This window comes from Orycteropus afer, unplaced genomic scaffold (assembly GCF_000298275.1).
Source record: "Orycteropus afer afer isolate SDZICR_OR568_19922 unplaced genomic scaffold, OryAfe1.0 scaffold00137, whole genome shotgun sequence".
Classification (NCBI taxonomy): domain Eukaryota; kingdom Metazoa; phylum Chordata; class Mammalia; order Tubulidentata; family Orycteropodidae; genus Orycteropus; species Orycteropus afer.
The window spans coordinates 5553497-5574702 of record NW_006921724.1 but is presented as its reverse complement, the minus strand read 5'-3'; the positions used below and the strand labels follow the sequence as shown (position 1 = coordinate 5574702).

General features: G+C 39.6%; 1 protein-coding gene across 1 annotated transcript; it reads left to right on the top strand.

Annotated features, from left to right (window-relative positions):
* The first annotated feature begins 8521 nt into the window (after positions 1-8521).
* On the top strand, positions 8522-13416 carry HMGN1 (high mobility group nucleosome binding domain 1). Its single transcript, XM_007945553.2, has 6 exons — positions 8522-8536; positions 8870-8902; positions 8998-9027; positions 9120-9170; positions 12033-12161; positions 13369-13416. Exons 1-6 carry the CDS (start codon positions 8522-8524, stop codon positions 13414-13416), a joined length of 306 nt encoding a protein of 101 aa, XP_007943744.1.
* The last annotated feature ends 7790 nt before the right edge of the window (positions 13417-21206 follow it).

Genomic DNA, 21206 nt, shown 5'->3' with positions numbered 1-21206 from the left:
TATACCATCCCATTGTCTTCTCACCTGCATGGTTTCTGCCAAGAAATCTGAGCTTAGTCTTATTGGTTGCCCCTTATAGGTAACTTTTTGTTTTTCCTGTGTTGCTCTCATGATTCTTTCTTTGTCTTTGGTTTTGGTAAGTTTGATGATGATATGTCTTGGTAATTTTCTTTTGGGGTCTATCCTGTTTGGAGTTTGTTGAACTTCCTGAATGGATATATTATCATATTTCATCATACCAGGAGAATTCTCTTCCAAAAATCTTGGACAATTTTCTCTGTGGTTGTCTCTTCCTGTTCTGGAATTCTGATTACACGTAGGCTATTCCTTTTGATGGTATCCCACATGAACCTTAGGCTTTCTTCATTTTGTTTTTATCTTTTTTCTGATTGATCCCTTTCCAAAAAAGTGTTCAGGTATTTGCCTTCAATCTCCCTAATTCTGTCTTCCATTGATTCAGTTCTGCTCCTTTGCCCATTAAATGTTTTATCTATTTCTGAAAATTTAGTATTAATCTTCTGGATTTCTGTGTGTAGATTTTGAATCATTTCTCATTTTTCATTTATTTTGTAATTTTATTCTTGTATTGTCTTTTGAAATTGTTCTGGGGTTTTCTCTGTGTTTTCCTTGATCTGTCTATCAATTTGTTAAAGATACCTAAATATAATTCTTTTGAATTCCATATAAGGGAATTCCAATGCATGTCTTCCTCAGGGATGTGTTTTGGGTCTGTATCCTGGTCCCTTGTTTCTCCTGCTTTATCTTGATTCTTTGTGTGGACTGTGATGCTCTGTTGTCTCCAAACCATTGTGATGTTTTTGTGTTTATATTTAATTGGTGATTGTATGTTGGAGTGACTTGCCCATGATTTTCATTTTCTTTGTTTTGTTTATATGCTATCAAACAAAAGCAGGGTATTGTGCTCCTCTATTTGCTAGTTGACAGTACTTACACACACACCACCTGTCTCCTTTCCTATTGTCAGCCTCTCATATGTCCCTGCTGACCTTGGCAAACAGAGCCTATTCTTAGATCCCTGGAATCCAAATGAGAATGCTATCACTTTAAAATCCAAAATGGTTGCCACCTGTAAACATTCAAAATGGCTGCACCCTTGGTCTCTTTAAATATCCAAAATGGCTGCCACATGTAAATAATCAAAATGGCTGCACCCTCCATACAGCGGAAAGTCAACAGCTTAGGTTGTCTCCCTCTTTGCTGTTTCCCTTCCTAGTCATAGGCCACCAGTGCAGTAGTCCCTGCAGTCCTTGGTGACCAGGGCTGATCTTTAGGTCAATTCTCAGGTCCTGACACCACTTGGAAATATCAGGCTGTTGGTCCTCTCAGAGTAGCAGACAGTCTGCGCTCTGACTGTCTCTGTACTCACTGTTTTCATTCAGCTTTTTCCACTAGTTGGTGCCTAATCCACTTCTATATAGTTCCTTTCAAAGCTCAGGGCTCCAGGACTATCTTCTGTAGCTCTGGCAATTGGTTTTTCTTTTCTTTGTTGAAGAGAGTCTGTGTCACTTGTCTCCATATTCCTCTATCTTACTGGAAGTCCTCATAAGGTTTTTAGTGGCCAACTTTTCAGAAGTGGACCTGGCCATGTCCTCCTTCCTAGTCTGTCAGTCTGGAAATCCCACTGCCATCAAATCAATTCTGACTCATAGTGACTCTAAAGAACAGAGCATAACTGCCTCATAGGGTTTCCAAGCCTGTAAATCTTTGTGGAAATAGACTTATCTTTCTCCTGTGGAGTGGCTGGTGGGTTCCAACCGCTGACATTTTGATTAGCAGCTGAATGTTTCAACCACTGTGCCACCAGAACTCCTTGTCTTAGTCTGGAAGTTCTGCTGAAACCTGTCCTCCCTGGGTGATCTTGCTGGTATTTGAAATATCAGTACCATAGCTTCCAGTATCATAGTAACACACAACAAAATGGTACAACAAGCTGACAGACACAGTACAACAAGCTGACAGACAAGTGGTGGAAATGATGAGTGAGATTATGCAAATAAGGTGCTTGTGGCCGACCAAGGGGATTGGACATAATTACTATTAATGTAAATAAGGTGTCTGGAATCTTTGTGTGTGGGACTATGCAAATAAGGTATATAGAAATCTAACAAGGGGATTGGTCAGTGTTGTCCTCCTGCTAGGCTTAAAGGGAGACTCAGAGAGAGGGGAGCTGTGGTAGGGAAGACCAAGAGAGACAGCAGCACAGCAGTAGTAAGAGTGATAGTGGCACCAGATGGCTGTGATGGGGCTTGCCAACTCAAAGAGCTAAGATTTTAACACTTGCCTGAAAACGCCTCGGTCAGGGCCCAGCAGCAGAGGGTGAACTTTCCTGATCAGAGAATTGTATCCTGAGTTGTCCTTGTTACTTCCAAATTGATCCTGATCCCAAATTGTACCATATTACTTCCCTAATAAACCACTGGGAGTTCTGGTGGCATAACGCCTAAGACATTTGATGGTTAACCAGAAAGTTGGCGGTTCAAACCCACCAGCCACTCCTTGAAAGGAAGATCGGGCAGTCTACTTCCGTAGAGATACCACCTAGGAGTCCTGAGGATGGGTCATTATGAGGCAAATCAACTTGATGGCAGTGAGTTTGGTTTGGTTTTGGTTTAATAAACCACTTAACTATAAGTAGGGTTCATGAGTTCTGTGAGATGGTACAGGGAATAACAGAACCTAAAGAATTTCCCAAACCCAAAGACTGGAGGGACAGTACTAAGCAGAGGGAGAGTGGTTGTTGTTAAAAATGAGTGAATGGTACAGCAGTTTAGAAAAAATTGGACATTTGAATTTGGGACATCTTCAGCCTGCTCCTCATAGGAACCAGCTTTGTGTTGATCCTTTTAAAAGAAATTATTCATTTACATATATCTTCCAAAAGTAAATTAAAATATAAATGTGAGGCAACTTATACATTACCCATACTTCCAAACAGGCATCACAAATTTAAATGCCTTCAGAAGCCAGGCAGGAAACACAAGAGAGTGAAATCAGCCTGACTGGGACCCTGGAAAAATGGAGAAACCATGCCTCAGTACAAATTACAAGGTCATGTGAAGCCCATGGAATATTGAAGCATTGGATGTGTATGTAAAATCCTCTAATTTTGACATATTGACTAATAATAATAAGCTTGATTATATCCAGCAATGTATACATAAATGTGCAGTTCAGTTAATATTCACAAAGTGAACCCAGCCGTATAACCAACAACTGATTAAGAAACAGAACATGACTAGCCCTCCAAAGTTCCCTGAATGCTTTCAGTCACTAACTCTCTTCCATCCCCATCTACCACCAGGAAACACTACTATTCTGACTTTTAACAGAGTAGTTTTGTACTAGAATTATACAGTATGTTGTACTCTTTGGAGTCCAGCATCCTTTTCTCAACATTGGACTTATGAGATTCATCCATGTTGTGTACAGTTGAACATGGCTCATTCTCATTACTGACAGTCTACCATTGTATGCATATACCACCATTTATTCGTCCTTTCTCCTGTTCTGCTTTAAATATACTACTTCATGTCCTCTTATGAAATTGTATAAGCATTTTTGTTGGGTATATTTCTAGGAATGTAATTACTAGATAATAAGGTATTTGTTTACCTTTAAAAGATACTGCCAAATGGTTTGTCTGCTTAGTCCCAGTTGCTTAAAAGTGGTTGTGTTGGCAACTTTTTAAAAAAACAAAATCTGGGCCAAAATAAAGGAGCTCTGTTGATGCAGTGGTTAAGGCATTTGGCTGCAAACCAAATATTGGTGGTTCAAACCCACCAGCCACTCCATGGGAGAACTATGAGGCAGTCTGCTTCCATAAAGATTTACAGCCTTGGAAACATTATGAACAAGTTCTAATCTGCCTTATAGTGTCACTACAAGTTGGAATCAACTCTATGGCAGTGGGTTGGGTTTGGTTTCTTTGGCCAAAGTAAACATCTGTAGGCCACCAGTTTGTCACTTTGGCCTAGTGCATCTTAAGTCTCATGAAAGAAAGCTCTTTATGAGGTAAGTTAAAATCTGAGCAGGTCATCTCTTTCTTAAGACCTTACAGTGTCTCTGCTCTTTGGATAATGGCCAAACTCCTTAGCTTAACATCAAACAACTTGCTCTTTCCTCTGCCTCTTTTCCCTGGTCTTCACCATCTATATCTGCCACTTTGAATTTGCTAGAGGACTCCACATGCTCTCTGACAGGTCTGTATGACTTGGAACATGCTGCCCCTCAGTCTGTGGAAGCCCCTTTCCAAGGTAGGCCAATTTGTATACTTTCTCTCCCCATTAAACTACAAGGCGAGTCCTTGGGATATAAGTTGTGTCTGCAATCTCTTTGGACTCCAGGGCCTATCACAGTGCCTGGTACAGGTCAAATGCCAAATGTACATTTGTGCCACGAACTCAGGGACTTTGATGTTAAATTTTTAAGGTAATGCATGCAGATACAGGGGAGAAAAAAAGAGAGATAAAAGGATAAATTTTACTCCTGTCTCTCCCCCCTTCTACAGTTGTTCTCCCAGAGGGAACCACTAGTACCACTTTCTTGCATATTCTTCCTGAGATATACATTGAAGGTATAAACATACTCATATGGAGGTAGTCCTCAACATACAATGTATTCAAGTTATCACAAAGTGCACTTTTGACTGTTCAATTTTTTTTTGTTTTTTGGTGCATCTTATTATCAATTATATGTACTACAGTGTTGCAGCATGTAATTAGCTGATGTAATCATTCTCAGATGTTCACTTCTAGAAGTTCAACTTTATGATTTACTGTTCAAAACACAGCCTTATAGCAGGCTATGGCATAGTATACAATGAAGTCAGTGTTGGGAATCATAATGGATTGGGCAAAGTCAACTCTAATGACATACAACAATTGAACTACACGTACATATAACAGCCATTACTACTCCAACTTCATTGTTAGAACACTGACAACTTCCTTGTAGAACAGGCCTACAGTGTGATCATATTCATCAGTTGCTAAATTGAAATGAGGTATTCGACCTACATTAGAACAGACTTAGAAAAGTTGTGGGAACAGAACCCTTTCATAAATTGGAGTCTACCTGCATACAGTAAGGAGCTCTGGTGTCGTAGTGCCAAAGGCATCTGACTGCTAACCAGAAGGCTGGAGGTTCAAACCCACCAGCCACTCCTCAGAAGGGAGATTGGGCAACCTACTTCTGTAAAGATACCGCCTTGGAAACCCAAGAAAGTGTCGCTATGAGTTGCAATCAACTCAATGGCAGTGAAGGTTTTTTTTTTTTTTTTTGTATACAATAACTGCTATGGAGAAAATAAGGCAGAGAACGGAGATGGAGTTGCAGTTTTAAACTGAGAGATCAGAAAATATCTCATTGAGTGGGTAATTTGTGCAAAGGCTTGATGGAGGGAAGGGAGTAAGCCATGTCTGTCTGAGGTAACACATTTCAGACTGACGAGGCCATTTGAGGAACAGAAGGTGGAACAGAATGAGCAGGGGTAAAAGCTGTTGAAGGTCAGATCAGAGATGTAAGTAGACAAACTGCAAAGGGCATTATTAGCCACGTTAAGGACTTTGGTCTTTCCTTAATGAGAAAGCACCAGAACATTTTTGATTAGGAATTATAGGATATGAATTGTGGTCTTCAAGAACTCACTATCAGCATAGAGTTGCCTCATTCTCTTTAGCAGTTATACTTAGGGCTTAAAAGGTTCTTAATGACTACATTAACAACCTGCAATATGTAGATGACACAACCATGCTTGCTGAAAGTGATGACTTGAAGCACTTGCTGATCAAGATTAAAGACTAGTCTGCAGTATGGATTATACCTCAACATAAAGAAAACGAAAATCCTTACAACTGGACCATAACCAGCATCATGATAAATGGAGAGAAGATTAAAGTTGTCAAAGATTTTCCTATTACTTGGTTCCACAATCAACACCAATGGAAGCAGCAGTCAAGAAATCAGATGACATATTGCACTTTTGCAAAAGTGCTGAAGAGTGAAGATGTCTTTTTGAGCAAACACTAAGGTGCGCCTAACCCAAACCTTGGTATTTTCAATCGCCTCATATCCATGTGAAAGTTGGACAATGAATAAGGAAGACCAAAGAAGAGTTGATGCTATTGAGTTGTGGTGTTGGTGAAGAATACTGAAAATACCATGGACTGACAGAAGAACTAACAAACCTGTCCTGCAAGAAGTGCAACCAGAATGTTCCTTGGAAGCAAGAATGACCAGACTTTGTCTCACCTACTTCAGTCATGTTGTCAGAAGGGACTAATCCCTGGAGAAGAATATCATGCTTGGTAAAGTGGAGGGACAGCGAAAAAGTGGAAGACCCTCAACTAGATTGAGTGACACAGTGGCTGCAACAATGAGCTCAGGTATAGCAAGGATTGTGAAGCTGGCACAGGACCAGGCAGTGTTTTGTGCTGTTGTACACAGGGTCATTATGAGTTGGTGCTGACTAGACGACCCCTAACAACAACAACATTGCATGCTTGATGAAAGTGAAGAACACTTGAAGCACTTACTCATGAAGATCAAAGATTATAGTATGGATTACACTTCAACATGAAGAAAACAAAAATTCTCACAATTGGACCAATAAGCAACACCATGATAAACATAGAAAAGATGAAGTTGTCAAGGATTTCATTTTACTTGGATACACAATCAATGTCCATGGAAGTACCAGTGAAGAAATTAAACATTTTGCATTGGGCATTGGTCAGATCTGCTGCAAAAGACTTCATTAAAGTATTAAAAAGCAAGGATGTCACCTTGAGAGCTAAGGTGAGCCTGACCCAAGCTATGGTGTATCCAACCGCTTCATATGCATGTGAAAGTTGGACAATGAAGTGAATTACGATGTTAGTGAAGGATATTGAATATACTATGGATTGCCAGAAGAGTAAACAAATCTGTCTCAAAAGTACAGCCACTCTTTAGGAATGATAACGGCTGACTTGGTTTCAGTATTTTAGACATGTTATCAGGAGGGATCAGTGCCTGGAGAAAGGTTTCATACTTAGTAGACAGCAAAAAAGAGGAAGACCCTTAACTAGATGAGCACTGTGGCTCCAACAGTGAATTAAAACATAGTAATGACTGTGAGGATGGCACTGGACTGGGCAGTTTCATTCTGTTGTACACTAAGTAGCTATATGTCAGAACCGAGTGGACTGCACCTAACAACTGACAGTACCATAGTTCTGTCAGTCCTGCCTTACAATCTTTCGGACTCAAGCACTTTAACATTTCTTCCTCTTTAGGAATGTCAGCAGGCAATTTTCCAGTTAGGAACTTTTTCTGTGGTAACCTGACTCAATTCGACCTTTTAAATTTTCTCCTCCATCAAAGAAGCAGGGTAGCATGCAGTCTCACTGGATCGAGAGTTCCCAGCTCAGAACCCCAGAACTTTCCAACTTTAAAAAGCTATTTAGGTGAGCAACTGATTGAAGAAAGGCAGAAGTCAACGGTGGGCGTGCTTCCCGCAAACACTGGGCGCAGAAGGGTACAGCCGGCGCGGGAACTCCTGCGCGCAGCTCTGTGAGAGCCGCTTCGCTTTGGGCCAAGAGACAATCCGCCTGCCATTACCAATCCCTGATGGCACCGAGGATTTAAGGTAAATTATGCAGAAATTGTTGCCCCGAGTTACCCCGCGGAGTAAACCCTACTGTGGCCCTGCCGCTAACGGAAGTGTGTCGCAAAGACTCGTGCCTGGACCGTAGCGCTCCGTGCGGATACTGCTTTCCTGCCCACGACTTCCCCTCTAGCGCCTGCGCAGGTAGGAACCTTGGATAGCTTTTCCTGCCAACAGAGGTGGAGAGACTTTTGCTCGTTCTTGTGTCCCTTGCCCTCTCTTTTTCAGACTACAAGACAAGCTATAAAAGCTCCAACTCAATTTACTCTAGAAGGCAGGCGCCCAAAACTAGGCTTTCCCGGTGTTGTGGGGCCCCAGGTATCCTGGAGGATTGTGGGTGGGAACACCCGCACGGACACGTGGCGGGTAGGCGCCAATCAGCTCACAGACCGCACTTTGCGGCTCGGCTTTAAACAAACTACCAAGCAGCGAGTGCGGCCTCTGGGGCCCCGCCCCCCATTCCCTAGGTCTAGGGCCCCAAGAGACGGCGGGAAGGGGTGGGGGCGACACACGGCAGAGGGCGGGGCGGAGTGGTCGAGTGACGGCCCGCCTCACCTATTCCGGACCCAGGCTGAGGTGCGGACGTGGCGGGGTGAGCCCTGCAGCCAATGGGCATGGGTGGGGGCGGGGGGCGGCCCGGCAGGCGGGAGGGGGAGCCTGCGGCCGGGGGACGCGGGGGGAGGGAGGGGGCGGGCTCCCAATCCAGTTCCATCCGGTTCTCCCACCGCCCCCGCCGCGGGTCCTAGCAGCTCGGGCGGCGGGCGGAACGGCAGTGGCCAGGGAACCCTGCTTCACGAAGACTTTCGGCGCGCCACGGCCTGCAGGCACCCGGCACGTGCACTCCTCGCTACCAAAATGCCCAAAAGGAAGGTGAGCTGCTGTTGCGGCCCACGCACGCCCCCTCTCGTTGCTCCTGGTCTCGCCTCGGGCGGCCGAGCCCTCAAGGACCGGATTCCTCCGCGCCCATACGGCGCCATGCGGCCGGTGGGGTGTGGGAGCCGCTCTGGGCCCGGGCAGCTGAGCTCTCGTCCCCCCGTGTAGGTGGGTGTTCTGGAACGTTCGGCGCCGGCAGCCGCGAGAGCGGAGTGGGAAATTCGAACGGGGCGGCAGGAAGCCGCTGACGTCACGCGGCCGGTCATTGTTCTCCGTGCGGGGCGCGCGGCGACTTTGTGTGCCTATTAGTTTCTCGGCTTCTTTCCACAGGTCAGCTCTGCCGAAGGGGCGGTAAAGGAAGAGGTAAGTGAAGTCCTGTTCATTTTGTCTTTTGGATGGGTTTCATTTTAAACGGCATTACTTTTTCATCTTACTGTTTTCGCATTTTTGTGTTAAAGCCCAAGAGGAGATCGGCGCGGTTGTCAGCTGTAAGTAACCCCAGCCCAGTAGTCATTTATTTTCCCCGGGATTGTAACACACTTCACTCCGTGAAGAAACTTAATACTACTTTGCTTTTCAGAAACCTGTTTCTGCAAAAGAGGAAACGAAGCCAAAAAAGGCAGCAGGAAAGGTGGGTTTTCAAACTTAACTTCAAAATACAATGGTATCTCAAAGGTGGTGGTGGTGGTGATGATGATGATGTGCCGTGGAGTCCTACCCGACTCACAGCGACCGCTCCTTGGGTTTCCGAGGCAGTATCACTACGGAAGTAGATTGCCCCATCTGAGGAGTGGCTGGTGGGTTTGAACCACCAGCCTTCTGGTTAGCAGTCAAGTGCCTTAGCCACTATCCTACCAGAGCTTCCATCTCAAAGGTTACAGTGCTATTTAATATTAGACTTTTTTATATTCTTTTAAAGCGTAGAAATTTAGTAACTTTGTAACAAACGAATTATTTGGGTTAGAATATAATGAATGTAGTCATCTTGATCTACGTGAATATAACTTATACTTATTACCTTAATGCTGCTTGTAGAATTTAGGAAGCTTAAGATGAGTAAGTAAACTACTCACTGTAGCTTACGAGGCAAATTGATTCTTCGTATTATAGCTTCAATAATTAGTGTGTCTGTCCATTTCGTACTTGGTCTCCCAATTTTGCTGGTAACAGCCATGAGGCCAGAAAAGGAATTTGCAGATTGTTGTATATTATGTTCCTAAGGCAAGATAAGGAATCTCATTTTAGGTGGGGGTAGATCTAGCGTCTTGTTCTGTGAGACCTGACAGTATTCTAAAATATTTTGTTTGCAGTTATGTGTTAAACCGTTTCCGGGATAATTTTACCAGCCATTGGGTTAATCATAATGAACTTCAGGTTATTGTTCCAGAGTAGGCCTGTGATTACCAGGTCTCTAGAAAGTAGTTCTTGTTAGATACATGTGTCTGTTTAAAAGTTGGGAAACCCATGTATACCAGTTATTCTTAGATTTTGTGTTGGGGTTTATAGCACTGGAATCTGCTATTGGGCTCCTTTGCGAAAAGTTGAGGTGGTAGTACTATTTAGTACTGTGTAATCATTGTAAGAGTTCGTTTTCTTGACGCTAAAACAAAACTGAACTCAACTGTGGTAGAGTTGGATCCAACTCAATAGGGACACCTCCTTGGGTTTCTGAGGCAGTATCTCTAGGAAGGCGTTCTGGTAGCAGGTGTCAAACCCACCAGCCACTCTTCAGAAGAAAAGTTGGGCAATCACAAAAAACCAAACTCAAACTGTGAGTGGGATCCTACCAATAGCGAACCCCTCCTTGGGTTTCTGAGGCAGTATTTCTAGGAAAGTAGATTGTCCAAGCCACCAGACTCCCAAAATAAAGATAAAAAGTAAAAAAAAAAAAAAAAAAATATTACTTAAACTACATGGAAACTAACGTAAAAAAAAGAAAAAATGAACGAAGTCTCATTTTGAGATCGCTTTAAAGCAAAATATCCAGGAAAAGTTATTCCCCCAGTGGGTAATAGTCATTTTTCCCTCTTCCTTTCCATGAGTGGCCCAACAGGTAAGGCTTCATTCATGTCAGTGTACCTTGAAGAACACATCTGAAGAAAACTGTCTATTAAGCTTTTCCTATGGGAGGTGGGGGGGCTTGTTTCTTTTCTTTTTTCCTCCTCTCTTAAATTTCAGCTAATAAATTTTTGTGTTCATAATAAACGTAAGATTAAAGAATTAACCCTGTTGATTTCTAGTAAACGGTTTCATTTTTTAAGGTTTTATATTTTACACTGGGTAGTTATAATGAAAATCTAAAGAAATTAAATGACAAAATGATTGTTTTAAGTACAGATGCAGATTTAACTTTATCCGGGTAGGAGGGTGGTCCCAAATACGTATTCGTGTAAGTTGTTTATACTGAAGCTATGTTGAATTACATGTAGCATGCCTTGATTTCAACACTAGTGCAGAATACATTCATTGGTATTTTTGTTCCTTTTCAACATTGAATTTTTAAAATCTACTACATATCATTAAGATACTCTTGCTCCAGGAATTGATCGGTACTGATAGAGGTCTTTTATACAACCCACCCATGACCTAATTGTTTAAGCTGTTGCTGTATTACTTATGGGGAGAAAAATTGTTGTTTCTCTTTCCCCGTCGATGGATTATTGGTAATCTGAAAGTATTCTTTTCTTGCTTGAAAGTAGTTTAGCATTTGAATCTGTTATGTTACAAGATACATCATCATACTAACTGTTACACTTTTCAGATTCTCCCAACACTTCAATGAAAATGATAGACTCAAATTTGATCCTTTAGCTACTTTTTATATGATATCAAGGGATTCAGTATAGCAGAATAGTTAACTCTGACCATACAACATGGTGCTTTGTTCAGGTGAATGGTCTTCACTGTGAGGGTAAAAGTATTTTTATGACAGTGGTTTTATTTGACTGATTCTTTTTCATGCTTAATAAAATAAAGAGAGTAGATAGGGTTATGTTGTTGTTGTTAGGTGCCATCGAGTCCAACCCGACTCATAGGTTTGTGTTTCCGAGGCAATACTACTACGAAAGTAGATTGCCCCATCTTCCTTCCGAGGAGTGTCTGGTGGGTTTGAGCTACCAGAGCTCACAGATAGGGTTATACTGGGACAGATTTCCTCCAGCTATTCCACCTCATTTATTCTGAACAGTAGGTGATGACAACATTGGTAAAATAGTATAGCTCAGGTATTTGGTGTAGTCTGCATTATTTTGTCTAAAAAGTGTATCCGGTAACTCAGGTTACATGCAGCATAGCACTGACATTGAAATTAGGAATATTCTCTATAAACTTTCACCTAAATCACAGTTAAAAGTTAAATTATAGATATTATGTATAGGGTCACTCACTGAGTTACTGACTCGATGGCAATGGGTAATCTATATAGCAAATTAAAAGTTACTAGTTTCTGCTTAGACTATACTAATACTTAGAATATACTTTTATTCTGTTGTAGGATAAATCAACAGATAAGAAAGTGCAAACAAAAGGAAAAAGAGGAGCAAAGGGAAAACAGGCTGAAGTGGCTAACCAAGAAACTAAAGAAGATTTACCTGCAGAAAATGGAGAAACTAAAAACGAGGAGGTCAGAAGTGTTTAGGTGTTTACTTGGTTTTTTACTCTGGACAGTAGTTAATAAATTGTATATTCTTATAGACATAATTTGTGTTATGTATAATATTGAGTGAAGCTTTGTATAGAAACCCTGAGTATGGACATACTACTTTTTTACTTTATATGAATAAGATTGTACTTGAATGTCTGTGAGTTTTTGAGAAACTAATTTTAATATAGTCACCATTTCACAGTAACTGATTGTCTATGCTGTACATAAGATGAATCATACTCATGTACATTTTTCAAAAATCTACTAAGTAGCATAAAACTTTCTTTTACATGATACTGAAGTCTTGTTTAAACAAATAATCTACTTTATTCAAATTAGTCTGCAGGCCTCTTGTAATTTGTTAGGATACAGAATCTTTGTTTTGTATTCTGGATAGTGTGTTTAAAAATTTTTTTATAAAATCCGTTGTTATTTACATTGTGCCTTGGCGCATTTTTCCAACTTCCTTTCAAATCAAGTAGTATCTGTTTTTGTTAAATGTTGCCACTTCTCAAAGTAGCCAATTGTTCAGGACTACTACTTAGATCAAGCATATAGAAAGATTGATTTTTATTTTTTAGCTATAAGGAAAGGAGACTGCAGAGTTTTGAGAAGCCACTTTTCTTAAAGTCATCCTTTTGTCTGTTACATTGGCTAAGCTAGAAAAGACAATAGTTTAGGAGTATTGTTATTTTTACATCCTAATTTTATTCACATTGGGTATTATGTAATATTAAGATCACTGCGTGTGTCCATATTCAGTCCCATTTATGAAGGGGAAAAAACTCTAGAACGTGTTACTTATTTTTTAAAACCTATTAGGATATAAAGGAGCCTTGGTGGTGTGGTTGTTAAGTGCTCTGCTGCTAATCAAAAGATGAGTGGTTTGACTCTGCCATCCATTCCACAGGACAAAGATGTGGCAATTGGTTTCTGTGAAAATTTATAGCTTTGGAAATGTTGTGGAACAATTTTCTGTCCTAAAGGGTTGCTGTGAATTATAATCAACTTCATGACAGTGGGTTTGTTTGGGGGGGGTGTTTAGTGTTTTTGTGTGTGTGTGTATATGTGCGCATGTGTGTATTATCTATATAAAATTGAAATTGGGTTAAATGCTAAAGATCTGAGATCATAGCACTGGTACAGATATCAAACATATAATCATTATTTTTCCTTTGATTTGCAGAGTCCAGCCTCTGATGAAGCAGGAGATAAAGAAGCCAAGTCTGATTAATGTTTGTCTACCATGTCTTATCAGTCAGTAGTCCCTGTATCTCCCTTCTTGTACAATCCAGAGGAATATTTTTATCAACTATTTTGTAAATGCAAGTTTTTTAGTAGCTCTAGAAACATTTTTAAGGAGGAGGAAATCCCACTTCATCCCATTTTTTAAGTGTAAATGCTTTTTTGTTTGTTTGTTTTTAAAAAAAGAAATGAAACCATTTGCTGGTTGTTTATTTTTTGGTACAACCAGAAAATAATGGGATGTTGACTTGTGGGAGGCTTTGACTGTCTTGGGTGTCAGCATAACATTCCGGGGGGGGGGGGCAGTTTTTATATCCCATGATACCAGGCTGACTTGATGGCAATTTGGAGTCGCAGTCATGCATTTATATGACTTCAACATTTTAATTGATTCTATTTTCATGTTATTTTGGGTAGAATTGTTAAAACCACTCCCTCATCATGGCTCTCCCTGTCAGAAGTGTGTGTATTCTTTACTATCTCTGCTTATGGTAGTCCAGTTCTCGTAATAACTTTGTTATGTGCTGTGAAAGACTGAAATTTGAGTGTGTAGTGTGTGTGATAGTAAATTGTGAATTAGTGAGACTTATGATTTAACAGCTTTTCAAGAGTTGAATATAATGGTACTTGATAACCTCTTAAGGAAAATTTGCCTCCAAATTTAAAGCTGGAAAGTCACTGGAATTTAGAAAAGAGTCATAACTACATAGAATTTTAGATTTCTGGTACGTACATTAAGAATTGTACAAATTGTTCATAATGTCTCTGTATTGACCCTTAAAACAACCAATAAAATACCAATTATGAAAGGATAATTTCATGCTTATGGATTAAAATCTGGTTTAAATTTTAAAGAGAATATTCAAAATGGGTGTTTGAAATTTTTATGTATATAATTTAAAAGTGAAATGTTTGTGCTGTAATATTTCAGCACCTGCAGTGCACTTTGAAGATGTTTATATGGTTATAGTGGTTTAATAATACAAAATAGCGCATTGTCCCCTGAAGCAAAGTAAATGCATAAATTAATAGCTTTTTCACATGAGGTAAGCTTCGAAAAGAAAAACCAAACTCACTGCCGTCCATTCAGATCTGACTCAGCGACCCCTCCTTGGGTGTCCAAGGCAGTATCAATAGGGAAGTAGATTGCCCAACCTTCCTTCCAAGGAGTGGCTGGTGGGTTTGTATTGCCAGCCTTCTGGTTAACAGTCATATGCCTTAGGCACTAAGCCTCCAGAGCTGCTAAGATAAGCTTACAACTACAAAATAAGCTAGAACTACATCTGAGATGGTTTGTACTTGCATTGTTGTTAAATGCCATTGAGTCATCTCCAATTCATAGCAAACCTATATACAACAGGAGGAAACACTGCTAGAAAAGACAATAGTTCAGGAGTATTGTTATTTTTACATCCTAATTTTATTCACATTGGGTATTACATAATATTAAGATCACTGCATGTGCCAGCTTCACAGTCCTTATTTGAGAATTGTTTTGATGTTTATTTTTTGTATACCATACTTGCATTTTCCTCTCTAAATAGTCTGCAAAGGTTGGATGGCAGCTGTGATGATTTGGCAGTCATGGAAAGGACTTTGCAAAGATTACTAATGGGCATCATTGGAACAGAGTTCAGGCCAATGCATTTGCTGTGTTATTTTGTCTGCTTACCACTTAGAGACAGGAATGCCTTAAAGACCAAGGGTTCACAGAACTCAATAAGGACTGCACCTCAGCAATGACTCGAGCAGAGTTCATATGGAATAGTGAGACATCTTAAAAAGTGTGTTGGCTAGAGGAAAAAGGAAATGCAAGGACTAAAATCCACTGCCACTGAGTTGATTCCAACTCAGTGACCCTGTAGGATAGAACTGCCCTATAGGGTCTCCAAGGCCGTACATTTTTTAAGGAAGGGGACTGCCACATCTACCTTGGAGTGGATGGTGGGTTCCAACAGCTTACCTTTTGGTTAGCATCCAAACACTTGACTATTGTGTCACCAGGACTCCATAAGTGCAAGGACAGTGACTTGAACTGACCCGAAGATGGTTTTGATAACCCCTGGGGGATGGGAAAGGACTAGAAGTAAAGTTGCTGGGTTTTAGTATTTGTTACAATATGGAGGGCCTGAAACTGGTAAATAACTGAGATACGCCTTTGATTCTCAAGTACAGTGATTTAGTGGTAGACTTCTCACCTTTCATGCAGGAGCCCCAGGTTTGATTTCCAACCAGCACATGTCATGGAAAGCTATTTGTCAGTGGTGGCTTTCATGTTGGATAACGAGGTTTCAGTGGTGCTTCCAAACCAAGACAGTCTAGAAAGAAACTGCTGGTGATTTCTAGAGAAAACCCTGTGGGTCACAATGGTCCAGTGTACCAGCATTCATGGGGATGGCATAGGGCCTTTGTGCATGGGTTTATCATGACTCGGTCAACTTAATGGGAGCCAACAATGTTGAGCTGTAGATAAATTGGAACCTAGAACTGAAACATGTTTTTTCTCAGTGTGTACTTTGTTACCAGCATTTGTCTAGCACCTGATTGTTCATAGCAGTTGAAGGGGGGTGGCAGTGGGGTAATCTTGAATGAATTTTAGCACTATATCCCATTTGGCAGTGTTTAGTTGTACTATCCAACCTTCTGACCCTGGGAGTTATGATGTGTGTTTGCATGTCCTATTTTCTTTGTGTTGAACTCAATGCTAATACTGAAAGAATATTTTTCTGAAGAAAAAGTTAACTAGTTTGAGTTTTTGTTTTTGTTTTCCCTGAGTTCTTAGAGATTGATACCTAAATGAAATTATCTTCTTTGTAGAAAACTGAAATGGAAATACTTCCATTCTGCCTGCTTTGTTTCTATCTTATGAGGATGCTAAGTAGCCCCAAAATTGCACGTTATCCTTTTGTGATAAAATGAATCCTCAACTAGTCCTCTTTAGCTGTTGAAGGAAAACAGTTATTTTTTAAATAGGCCACTCTGAGGTATATTTCTGGGATTGGTACTTTATCTCCTGCTTTTTCAGTATAATTTGTTCTTAACACTAAGAGGAGAATGAGCATTTCAATATCAAATACCCTAAAAGTACAAGGAAGATAATTTTTTCAAGTAATGGTACAAATCTTTAATTGGTTTATTATAAAAACCTGTTAACGAGAACCTGGCATTCTCTTGGCTTACCAGGATGAATCCAAAGGTGGACTCATCAGGGGACACAAAGCATAGAGCCTTGTGCCTCGCACCTAGCTTCATGATGTCATGGAAGCCTCTGAGAAAAGTTAGTGTCAGTTGTGGCAGTGTTTGGGAAGAGTGTGGGTAAAAACGCATTTGCTTTGAGGGGGAGAAGGGAGCCTATAGGGATGAGTGAGTAGTGTATGTATAATTTAAGGAAAATTCATACTGGGGGGAAAAAAAACACCCATAATGCACTCAGATACAGCAACTTAAAGATGCATTTTTCTGATGCATCGTTGAGACCCTTTGCAATTACATGATTTTAAGAAAATGGTGCCACATTACGTGCATTATTTAAAAATCTTTATACTGTGAACATTGTCCCATGTTAATGGATTCATGGTATTTATAATAGCTTCATAGTATATCATTTGGAGAACATAATTTGTCAGACATTTAAACTTTTTCCATTAAAACAAGTTTTGTGAAATTAGGAGTAATCTCTGCCAGTCCACACAGATTCTAAGGAAATAATAGCCTATCACAATCCCCAGTTCCATGAGATTGCAATAAAAATAATTGAAAGACAGGAAGTTCCAGAACAGGCTTAAAAAGTTGATGAGTCCTAGATAATAGGAAACAAACTAACAAATTTTAAGTAATTTCAAATTATTAAAGTATTATGTTTAAAAAACTAAATGTAAAACTAAAACCAATTTGGAAGCTAACAGTATTTTAGACATGGTGACTTTTCTTCATATATGTATGGAATATTTAAAATTATAAAGCATTTTCATACCTTCTAATAGTTCACCACATGGCTATGTGGTAATTAGGATATTACTGTACAGTGGCATTTCAGTTCTTTTAAAAATTACGGTTTGTTGTTTGCCTTCGACTTGATTTTGACTCATACTGATCTATAGGACAGAGTAGAACTGTCCTATAGGGTTTCCTAGACTGAAATCTTCACTGGAGCAGATTGCCAGGTCTTCAGGTCTTTTCTCCCAGAGTGGGCTGGTGGGTCAGAACCACCAGCCTTTTGGTTAGCAGTCAAATACTTAACCATTACACCATCAGGGCTCCTTAATTATGGCTTACAAAAGATAATTTTGCCCATTCCCAAACCCAGAACAGTATATGAAACTCCATGTACCAATCAACCAGTCCCAACAGCCATCAACCCATTACCAGTTGTGCCCTATTCATATTATTTTGAAGCAAATGTTATTTTAAATAATATTTATAAGTAGAAAATTAAAGGGGAACAAATATTTGCAATAGAGATATATACTGCCACTGAGTCGCATCCGACTCAGTGACTCCTGGAGTTTCCAAGAAAGTATCACTGTGGAAGTAGATTGCCCAACCTTTCTCCCAAGGAATGGCTGGTGGGTTTGAACCACCAGCCTGCAGCAGATAACAGAACATGTTAATATTTTTATCAGAAGTTTTGCATATTTTATCAGTATTAGGTATAAACTGAATTTAACAAAAAGCTGCTACTTTAAAAAAATCCAGCATGGCTACTTTGACCATTAAAATCACATACTACCTTCCAGATGCTGATGCCACATTAATGAAGATAAAGGCATGTTTTGAAACTTTTTGGTGGCATGGGAATGCACAGTGAGGTGATTAATGATATAAAGGAATTGAAGAAAGGGGAAAAAAGCAGGGATGCAATACGAATGGAGAGACTTGTCAGTGTAGATCTGAGTCAGGGATAGACACATCTGCAGTGCCTTCTAGATAGCCAATGAATGTGATCTCAATGTCAGGGGTGAAGGATAGGAAGTAGGATTTATCTTTAGTTAGTAAGGCCTATTTCAGAGGGTAGCAGACAATAATGCAGTGCTGGTGCACAGTCAGTGCTCAATAAAATTTATTTTAATTACTGAATGCTTTCCAAAGATTATGGTAACTAGATTCCTGGCAGATTTTTTTTTCCCTTACAACAATATTTTAAGTAAAGCCTTTGAAAATACATTTGTTTTAACTAAGTTGAACATTATACTGGAGAACTCTTGCTCATAAGGTCTGCCTGTGGTATGGCTTTTAAGTTCTTAATGTTTCTTTACATTCTTAACCATATGTAAGGATTATTGTGTTTTAGATGTAATTTATAACTATATTATATTAATATTAAATGTTATCTCTGAACGCACCTACTATTACCTTTAGAAATTTCAAGTTGAAAACTTGAATGCACCTACTACTACCTTTAGAAATTTCAAGACTCACAACTTGAAGAATGTAATTAATGTCACTAAATTGTACATGTAGAAATTGTTGAATTGGTGTAAGTTTTGCTGTGTATATTCTCAACAAGAACAAAATAATTTTTTTAAAAATCCACTATATAGAACAGAACAGCCAAAACAGAATTAATGAGATTATTGAAACACTGTGGAAAACAGATGTCACTGAAAAATTTGTGTAGAAATTACCTACACAATGGATAATTGTGTAGGTAATTTCTACACAAATTTTTGTGTAGAAATGGGAACCTCATTCTGTGTGTAAATTTTTACCAGAAACAATGTAAATTAAAAATAAAAAGTAAATTAGGGTTTTAGCCTTGTAGGTCTATTGATACATGTAAGCTAGGCTTGTGAAAAATGTTTTTGTTGTTAAAACTAACTACAGAGTTATTTTTATAAAAAATAATAAATTTCTGCTGCAACTGCAAAAAAATAAAGATTAGCGATGATAAAGTTTTGTATTTTTAGGGTAAATTTGTTATGCATGAGTCATAGAAAAGAAAAGTTAAAAGTCTTCATGCTTGGATGTGTCTGTGTAAGATGTGGCTACAGATTTAAATGTACAGATACAAGACTTTTTCAACAGTAATATTCACCAAAATATATTTAAAGACAGCCTATGACTCTGATTGCATGGTTTCTCACTTTCTGCTTCACTTCTCATTTTATTTATCTCTGAAACTCAAGTGAGCCAAATATTTAAATTCTACAAATTTAATTGAGTTGATATGAATAAAAGTGATCTGTTAAATACCAGGATAAATGGATAACTGGGTATTTTGAAGAGAACAGCTCTTCCAAATTTTCAGGACTCCATGTGGCTATTGGTCAACCTAAAGCACTTTTCTCTAAGAAGAAGACATGATTTGACTAGAGGACATAAAAGAACATCTGAACAAATGAGAGATGTACTATGTTCCTAACAAGAGTCACTATCTTAAAATATCAGTTCTTTCTAAAAATGTAATAGAATTCCAATCAGAAAAGCTAAAGTTCATCTGAGAGGGAAAATTGTGAGAATAACAAGAATGTTTTCATAAGAAATATGATTAAGGGGAGACTTGACCTAGCAGTTACCAAAGTTCATACAAAATGACAGTAATAAAAGCAGTAGCATTTTGGAGCAGGAATAGGCAATAAAACAAACTAGGCCAAAACATTTAATACATGATGATGGTGGCATTTTGAATTGTCTTAGGCTGCATTCTCTAGAGACTCAAAACCCATGAAGCTTATGTATGTATGTATACAGAGAGAGAGAGAGAGAGAGGAGCTCTGGTGGCACAGTGCCTAAGGCATTTGGCTGCTAACCAAGAGGTTGGCGGTTCAAACTCACCAGCTGATCCGTGGAAGGAAGATGGGGCAATCTACTTCCATAAAGATTTATTGCCTTGGAAACCCAGTGGGGGTTGCTGAGTTGGAATTGACTTGTTGGCAGTGGGTTTATATATATGTAGAGAGAGAGAGAGATTTACCTCAAGGATATGGCTCATGAAGTTGTAGAGGATGGCAAGTATCAAGTCCATGGGTTGGATGTCAGGCTAGAGGCTTCTCCTGACTCATGTAGCTGCGGGGGCTGATGAATCCAAGATTGGCAGGCAATACAGCAAGCTGCTGGCTGCAGAGGATGACTAGTATCAGCAGGTAAGGTGGCAGGCTGTTGGCTCACAGGTTGTGACAGCAACAATCCCCAAATTGGCAGGCAATATGGCAGGTGGTGGTTCAAGTCCAAAGAATCAGAGGCCAGATGATGATGAGCCAGATGCAGAATCCAAATCAAGCAAAAAGAGATCTTTGACAGGACGTTCATATAATTTGGAAGCAGGCTACACCCCTGGGGAAACTCCCTTTCAACTTATTGGCTGCTCATAGAAGATCTCATCATGGAAGTGATTGCATTATATCAGATCTCATCATGGGGGATGACTACATCATAACTGCAAAACCACTTAGAAGCATGGCTGAGCCAGGTTGACACACATGTCAACTTGTCCAACTCTCACATGCATATGAGGCTATTGAAAAGAACAACTTGGATCAGGCACACCTTAGTCTTCAAAATGAGATCTTTGCAGATTTCTTGACTGCTGTTTCCATGGGTGTTGACTGTGGATAGAAGTAAAATGAAATCCTTAACAACTTAAATGTTTTCTTCATTTATCAAAATGTTGCTTATGGGTTCAGTTGTGAGGATTTTTGTTTTCTTTATGCTGAGGTGTAATCCATACTGAAGGTTGCAGTCTTTGATCTTTATCAGTAAGTACTTCAAATTGTCTTCACTTTCAGCAAGCATGGTTGTGTCACCTCCATTTTGCAGGTTGTTAATAATTCTTCCTCCAAT